At 34.3% G+C, this 8,792-nt stretch overlaps 1 protein-coding gene across 1 annotated transcript; it reads left to right on the forward strand.

Moving 5' to 3' along the window:
- Nucleotides 1-1,531: 1,531 nt before the first annotated feature.
- HSF4 (heat shock factor 4) lies at nucleotides 1,532-7,696 on the forward strand. The gene is made up of 2 exons (XM_028258296.2): nucleotides 1,532-2,397; nucleotides 6,635-7,696. The coding sequence occupies exons 1-2, from the start codon at nucleotides 2,194-2,196 to the stop codon at nucleotides 7,301-7,303; spliced, it is 873 nt and encodes a 290-aa protein (XP_028114097.1). The 5' UTR covers nucleotides 1,532-2,193; the 3' UTR covers nucleotides 7,304-7,696.
- Nucleotides 7,697-8,792: the final 1,096 nt, after the last annotated feature.

The following is an 8,792-nucleotide window of genomic DNA, read 5'->3' on the forward strand; positions in this document are numbered from 1 at the left end:
TTCCGAGTCGATGTGGGATAAACCCAACATAACCCCCCAGCGGACTGGGTCGGGAACAGCGGGAGAATTTGCCAAAGGTCCTCCTTTTAGCGCCAATGCACGTGCCTGGTCTCTCGCGGTGTGTCAACATATTGTCCGCTTTGGGGTTGGGCCGCTGCGAGCTTGCCCCCTCACGGTTTTGTTTCTTCCCCTGGAAGAGGGGAAAAGGCCTGCTGACAGATGGAGGGGGCCAGTACCCTTATGAGGTAAACGAGGAGTCCCTCTCGAGTCGATGTGGGATAGACCCAACATAGACAGATGGAGGGGACTAGTACGCTTATAAGGTAGACGATGAGTCCCTCCCGAGTTGATGTGGGATAGACCCAACATAACCCCCCAGCGGACTGGGCCGCGAACAGCGGGAGAGTTTGTCGGATGCCCTCCTTCTAGCGCCAATGCACATGCCTGGTTTCTCGTGGTGTATCAACATATTGTCCGCTTCGGGGTTGGGTCGCTGCGAGCTTGCCCCCTCACGGTTTTGTTCCTCCTCTTGGAAGAGGGGAAAAGGCCTGCTGACAGATGGAGGGGGCCAGTACGCTTATAAAGTAGACGAGGAGTCCCTCCCGAGTCGATGTGGGATAGACCCAACACAAAATAAACAATTAGAATAACTAAATTAAAATCCATGATAATACCAAACACTTGAAAATAATATTATAGTGCTATTTTTATAATTATGAATCACAAGAATGAGATAGTATTTGGTAGATTTTTATAATTATAATTTGATAATAGAGTTATATTTTGAGTTTATAAGTTTTGGAATTATGATTTGAAAAGAGAAAATTTGTTTAGTTATGAGTTTTGAATTTTATGTAACATATGATATGAAAAAAGTTGTTTTGTTATGAGTTTTGAAAAGAATTTTCAAAACTTCATTAAAAAACTTATAACTCATAATAAAACATACAACTCAAAATTCTATTCAAAATTTATAACCAAACTCTTTTTAAAATTCAATTCAAAAAAATAATTTGTCATTTTGGTCTAAAAAAATATCAAAAATAAATATAATTTTTTTTGTTCAAATAATAGGTAGCGATTGATAATTGTTAAAAAAAAAAAAAATACTGTTCCAATCAATCCGTCAGACAATCAGTTGGACATCTAGGAGATGTTTGGGGGACAACCTAAAACGCAAATTCAAAAATCAAAAACTCACACTACCAAACATATATTGGAATGTGTTTTCAGATGTAACGTTGGAATTAATTTTTAAAAATTTCAACCAAACATAATATTAGAATGTAGGGTTAGAATTTTAAACTTTAATTATGAGGTATTTGGCTTAACATATATAAATGTATTTATTTAATTCATATCACTTTTTTTTATTTTTTTATATGCATATCTTTTTATAAAAATATATATTTATTTAAATCATTTTAAATAATCATGCAAATAATTTTTGTAAAAAAAAAAAAGAATTGTTTAGATTATACACAAAACCGGAATTGGGACGAAACCGGTTGCTTAAAATATCACGGAAACCATTTTCCTCTGTTTCTTCGTAAAGGGTAGTAGCAGAGGGAGAACAAGACAAAACCGTGTCTTTTTTTTTTTTTTTTTTTTTTATCTACTTGTTTGAACGAGGACCCAACACAAAGTGCTCTCCTCTTTCTCTCCCCCATTATTATAAACACTCTGCTGCTAAAATTTTCCAGAACCTGCTTCATCTCTCTCTCTCTCTCTGGTGGCCATCGTGTCTCCTCTGCTTTTTCACAAAAAGAGTTTCTCCTACACACAACTCAGAATAGCAACCAAAAACACACATACACAGAGAAAACCAAGTATAGCTTGAGTGTAGAAACCTAGTTATGGTCGTGTCCTCAACATACGAAGAAGAAGATAATAATGGAAGAAGCTAACAAAGCGAAGCGTTCTATCACAGATCTGGCGCACTCTCGAGTATTCGTTTCTGGGTTCTATTGCTGGGGTTGGGAGTTCCTCACTGCTCTCTTGCTCTTTAGTGGTTCCTTCTAAACAACACAAAAACTTGAACGTCCCCAAAAACAAGATTAGGGAAATTCGAGCTGTCCCCAGATCTCTTGTTGTTTAACTAGATTATTATTGTTGTTTTTTCACATTTGTTTTGATTTCACAGATTATTTTGGTGATTGATTGATCGATATATTGATTTGGTGAGTGTGGGAGATGGGGCAGAGGTCAGTTCCGGCGCCGTTTCTCACGAAGACGTACCAGTTGGTGGATGATCCGAGCAGCGACGACGTCGTGTCGTGGAACGAAAGCGGCACGACCTTTGTGGTCTGGAAAACAGCTGATTTCGCTAAGGATTTGTTGCCCAATTACTTCAAGCACAACAACTTCTCTAGCTTTGTTCGCCAACTTAACACCTATGTAAGTAACCTCACCTCTTTTTAATTACCTTCATTTCTTTCTCTAAATTTATCAAAATATTCATTTTATATTCTGATTTATTACTATTTGTTATCAAAAAACTACGGCAGTTTTTGGTATTCAATTTTTTGCCATGGTTAGAGTCCAAAAACTATAATCAATTAACCTAATTTAAAATAAATAAATAAATGAACTAGCTTTTTTTTACTTAAAAAAAATCCCATTAATTTAATTAAAATATTTATAATTAAAAAAAAATTAAATACTGCTGGAATTATAGAATTTTTAGTACAGAATAATACACAAAAATGAAACGTATAGCCCATATCAAATATGGTTGATCTATAATAGTATTGAATATTATCTTATTGCTTGCTTACAATTGTATGCAACTGTTAAATCTCATATGTCAATACATATAAGTCATAAAGCTTACTTAAATATTGGATTTAATATGATGTTAGGCAAGAATAATTGTTGTATCCATATTTGTCTTTGAAATTTCATAGGTTTTAATTCTAGTTTTTTCTCAAATGTTGAAAAAACTGTGGTTTTTAGGTGAGTTTGTGTGAAAAGACCAAATCATCATAGAGAAATGGTATTAGGTGAGGGTTATAATGGTAAATTTCGGAATTAGATAAATTGACCAGATTAAGGTCGACGAAGGGCAGGAGGAGGTATAACACACACACACAACTCTCATCCGCTGAGATGTCCGGTCCAACCAGCTACGATATAGCTGTCGGGTAGTGGGTCCTACTTCGATATTTGATAATGTTTTTCACAAAAAAAAATTCGCAATCCTGGTTTAGCATAGAAAATGAGGAACGTCTAGAATCCACCAGAAAAGTACAATACATATATGCGTGATACATACATATATATATATATATATTGTCAACCTGGTGGGCCCACTCTCATGAGAATTTATTGGTTGGTTTAAGTTTTTTTTTTTTTCAAAGGAAGTTAAAAGTCATTTTTTAATATTTTATAATTTTTAATTTATTTTTATCATATTATTATTTTTATATATTTTTTAAAAAAATTAAAAAATTAATTTTTAATTACCGTCTCAAAACACTTCCATGTCCTATTGTGATGGATGAAATTCATAATTTTATATTAAATAATTAAAAAATATAAAAAAAATATGATAATTTGTAAATGATCATTTGTGTCCTCGGCCATCTAATAATTTGTCCACTCTCAGTGATGGCGTGCCCCAAAAGGTTCTCCCTTTAGCTTTTCTATTCCTATCCTTGTCTAATCCTCTGACAATGTTTCCTTTTCTTAGACTATCTCTAACAGCTCATCAAACTTGACATTAAATATAAATTTTGGTGAAAAAAGGTACTCCAACGGTTGCACCAAATCGGTATCAAATTCAGAATTCACCAAAAAATTTATCAAAGTGAGAAGAGGTAGCTTCTTTCACCATTTCACTGTGCGTGACCGTTGGAGAGAGCAACCGGTAGACCTATCAGTTGACCGGCCGGTTGACCAACCGGTCCACCAGTTCCCTTGCAAATAGGTTAGTTCAAACAGGTCAAAAGGTTTAAAAAGATAAAAAAAAAAAAAAAATACACTAACCGGTTGACCGCCCCACCGGTCGACCCCTGTCATGTATGTGTGAATCTTTGTGTCGTGTGTGTTGTGTCATGCATGTGTGTGATGAGTGTATCAGTTGTGTGTGCTGTGTGTGAAGCTCAGTGTCGGTATGCCATGTGCATGGGTCTGCGGGGTGTGTGTGTTAATGGTGTCTTGTGTGTCTCTGTGTCTACTGAGTGTGTTGCCGTGTGGGTGTGTGTTCACAGCAGCCCCCAAAGAGAGAGAGTGAGTCTGGGTCTCTCCCTCCATGCCCGTGTGTGCTGCCCTCTGTGTATTAGTGTGTTGTGTGTGTGAGAGTTGAAGTGGGTCTTGCCGAGAGAGAGAGCTCACAGTGGGTGGAGGTAGAGAGAGTGCAGTTGATGACAACTATTGGAGCAGTCTGTATCAAATTAAGAAAATAGTCTTTTTTTTTACTCAGATTTGGTGAAAAATTTAGTGAACCGTTGGCAATGCTCTTATATTTGTTTGTTTATTTTTTTCCAGCTTTAGGACATTTGTAATAGTTTTTTTTTATTTAAAAAAAAACAATTAAGAATGCAATTATCTTTTTATTCTAAATAATATTTAAAAATATATTTTAATGTTTTTGAGGATATTTTTTATGTGTCACTAATATATTGGTATTAAAAAAAGGTGAGGTTATTAATATAATAAAAATATTAAGTACTTGAAAAATTGATTAGAATTAACCATTTATTTGAATGTGTCATTTACAGTGGGTTTGAAAAAAATTTCATTTTTAATAAATTTGTAAAAAAAAAATAACACTTTTCACTTTTAGGACTAGAAAATTAAAAAAAAAAAATTCAGAAAAGACAAAAGAAAATTAAAAAGTTTTCTTTTTTATTTTTAGTGAATTTTTAAAACAATTTTATTTTTAGATCCATCTAAATTAGAGGGATCCGAAAAACAAAAATTCTAACACAAATCTTAAAAAATTCACTAAAATTAAAGTATTTTTTAGTTGTTACCAACAAAGATTCTTTATCTCGATGTCATTGTTGATTCTCACCAGATTCAAGTTGGATTCTTGTTCACAATTTTTGTCTAGACGATAAATGCATCTCCGTGAGAAATTGTGACAGAAAATGCAATTTCTGTGTACCCTTCTATATAGACTAGCCAATATCAGCGGTGGATGTAAACAATGTGCTTATAATTTTACATTTAAAATTTTAGACATTTTAAAATGGGAAAAATAAATTAAATTTGAAAATTATTTAGCAGTTTTAGTAGTTATTTTATGAACATTATTGGGAAATTTTTTTTACAAAGTTTATAATGATATTTTGAATTGTAGATAGTACTATACATTAATTATTGTCATGTGGTTGATAACATGATATATCAATGACATGAGGAAAGCTTGTACACAATCTACAGAGTAGTAACCACCAGGGTTGGTGGCCTGGTGGAGGATGCGGCATGTTTCACAGCAGGGAGCCTAGGTTCGATTCCTAGGAGGGGGCTGTGTGTTATCTCTTCGGAGAGCTCGCCCTTTACTCCCCTCGTTCCTGGCCTCTGCTGCGGCGTGTGTCTGCCCTCCATTGGTGCTCTGGTGGTGGGTCCCTCACTTAGTGATGATTAATTACTAGCTGGCAACCGGTTACCCCGGGGCTAGGGCCCAACGGGGCCATGATGGCACCACAGAGCCCTTTTTTTGTGTTCAAAAAAAAAAAAAAAAAATCTACAGAGTAGTATATCAATATCATCCATTGATATCCTATAATTATTGTCTTATTGTCATGTGGTTGATAACTTGATATATCAATGACGAGAGGAAAGTTTGTACACAATCTACAAAGTAGTAGTCTATTAATATCATCCATTAATATCCGACTTGTGTTTTGAGTAGGGTCATAAACTACATTTTAATTTGGCAAGCCAATGCTCAAATAAATTTGGGAGTACTAAATTGGGAGCACTAAGAGAGCTCTAATGAGATCATAATGGTTGAGTCTGTCTCTTTTTTTTTTTAATTAAATTTTCAACTCATTAAAGCTGATTAGTGCTCCTGTTTTTTAGAGCTCTCAATCAGCTCTCAGCCAATGCTATATCAGGGCTTCTAGTGACCTTGACTTAAAAAGGCTATGTTCGTTTATTAGACTCAATATGAAATTATGAATGTGTGTGCTTGAGTGAGGTAATTACTATTGAAGTGGTATTTAAAGATTTAAGATAAATTGTATTGGGTGGTGTACTAGTGTAATGATTTTCGTTGGTTTGAAATTTATGAAATCAAGTAAAAAAAATTATTATATAAATTATGATTTTGTTAGTATTTTTGTAAAATAGAAGGTAAAGTAATATTTTTCCTTTTTAATTCTATGGGATTAGACTAGCAATACTACCTAGCATTGCTAATACTACATAACATTGCTAATCCTAAGCTATTACTAATGCCATAATTTTTTCTGTAAATAAACATGCTTTTGATGGGATCATGGAATTAACCAGTATTGGTTCATGATCTTACTGTTCAAAATTTGACATTAATTTATTAAAATCCATTCATATTATACTGATTTTTATTGATTTTTTTAAAAATAATAAAGATTAAGGAGTAATAATTACTTTTTTATATTGGAGTAGAAAATTGTAATATTCTAATGCTGTGCTGTTTTCTCAGGGCTTTCGAAAAACTGTGCCCGACAAATGGGAATTTGCTAACGAGAATTTCGTACGAGGCCAAAAAGAGCTCCTCACGAAGATCCGTCGCCGTAAGGCACTAACGTCATCCCCGGCCGGTGGAAAATCCCCCGCCGCAGCCGCCATCGGCAGCCCTTCCTCGCCGTCGAATTCCGGCGAGGACCTAGGGTCCACCTCCACCTCGTCCCCGGATTCCAAGAACGCGGGGTCGGTGGAGGCTCCGGCGAGGGCCCAATTCGCCGACTTGTCGGACGAGAACAAGAAACTGAAGAGAGACAACGAGATGCTGACCTCGGAGCTCGCGCAGACGAAGAAGCAATGCGACGAGCTCATCTCTTTCCTCACCGAGTATGTCAAGGTTGCCCCTGATCAGATCAATCGCATCATGCTCACCTGTGATGAATTGAACGGTCAGATCGAGACCACTGGTGATGATGATGATGACGACGAAAATACTGAAGAAAAAAGCGGAGAGGGTTTGAAGCTCTTTGGGGTGTGGGTGAATGGGAATAAGAAAAAGAGGGGTCGCGATGAAAAATTGGGGTTTGGAGGGACCAATCGCAAAGAAATGAAAACTGTTGACTATGATGATGCGCCGTGGATGAAGATCTCTACGGCCCCAGGGGAAACGGGCAAGGTCTGTAACTGACTAATGCGCTTGTGACGCGTAAGCAACAAAGTGGGAGGTGCACTGGAGAAATAAATAACTGTTTAGTGTAGTGATTAGTACAAGATTAGAATACTGTAAATTAGAAAACAAACAGTGTTCGGCTGTAAGGTTGGCCTGTGATGTTGAAGCAATAAGGACAACTTTGGAAAAGTTTCGAGGTTGGGTTGTGTAGGAAAGTTTATGGTTGATGATAATGACAGAGATAGAGATCAAAAGCAAATGGGTGAGTCTCTCGTCTATATTTAGTTGCATATAGATCATACACATGTAAAAATTTCCTACTTTCTTAGTTAACTGAAACAAAATGTTGTAAGAAAACACTTTATATGTGGAATCTGTATGCAAGTTTTATGTATCTATTTCTTCCCTTAAGCTTTGATTTTGCTGCTGTATTCCTACTTTGGCGCTTGCTTGCTTGTTAGTAAGGATTTTCTGTCCCTAAATAACTTTATCTTCCTATTTCAATTCACTCACAATTATTGAATATATCTTGAGATTTTCACATCTTGAGATTCTTATATGATCTAATAATTGTGAGTGAATTGAAACAGAGAAGAAGATTATTTGAAGACAAAGAATTTTTGCACATTGCTTGCCTAGTTAAATGGTTATTGTCATTGTTTGCGTGTTTAACTTAATTAATAATGTAGTAAAAAATATTAACACTTTTCACTTATTTTTGTTAGGCAGTGGAGAGACTAGTGATGATGCATGAGTGTGTTTTGTTATAATTTGTAAGCAATATCACATAAATATTTCAAGATTGCCTAATAATTTTTAAAATTGATTTATTAGATTTTGTCACCAATAAATAAAATGATAGATAAATATCAGTGAGTCCTATAAAAACAATCTGTTAGTACTACATTGGACTCATATAGTAGTTAGGGAGACCTGTTACATCAATATTGTTTTTACAAATAAGACTATAAACATAATATGATAAGTGTAAGATTATTAAAAAGAAAAAAAAGTTCATAAGAAATCTATTTGTATAATATTTTTCTTTATATTAAAATATAAATTACAATAACCTTCTTAAGGTTTTTGAGGTTTTGAAAATTATTTCTCACTTGAAATTTCAAATCACATAATAATTTATTCTGTTGGTAAGGTCTCGTTTGGGAATAAGTTATTTTGATAATTTTTTGATTTTTTACAAAAAAATATACTAAAAGTAGAGAAAATGATGTGATAATTTATAGTGATTTTTTAACTTTTTAACTAAAATATGTAGTTACCAAACGAGACCTAAGTCTATTGTTAAATCAACTAAAATACTAAACATTTCATTTCCAATTCTGCCGCATATCTAGAAAAAAGTTATTTAAAATTTTATGTAGAATTAAAATATATAAATAAGATTCATTCAGCATATTAATTTTAAATATACATTTTACATTTCATTTTTATGATAAAATTCAGATTAAATTTTCATCACATCAAAAATTATTTTATTTTTTCTCAG

Source organism: Camellia sinensis, chromosome 1, assembly GCF_055761805.1.
Source record: "Camellia sinensis isolate YWXY chromosome 1, ASM5576180v1, whole genome shotgun sequence".
Taxonomy (NCBI): Eukaryota; Viridiplantae; Streptophyta; class Magnoliopsida; order Ericales; family Theaceae; genus Camellia; species Camellia sinensis.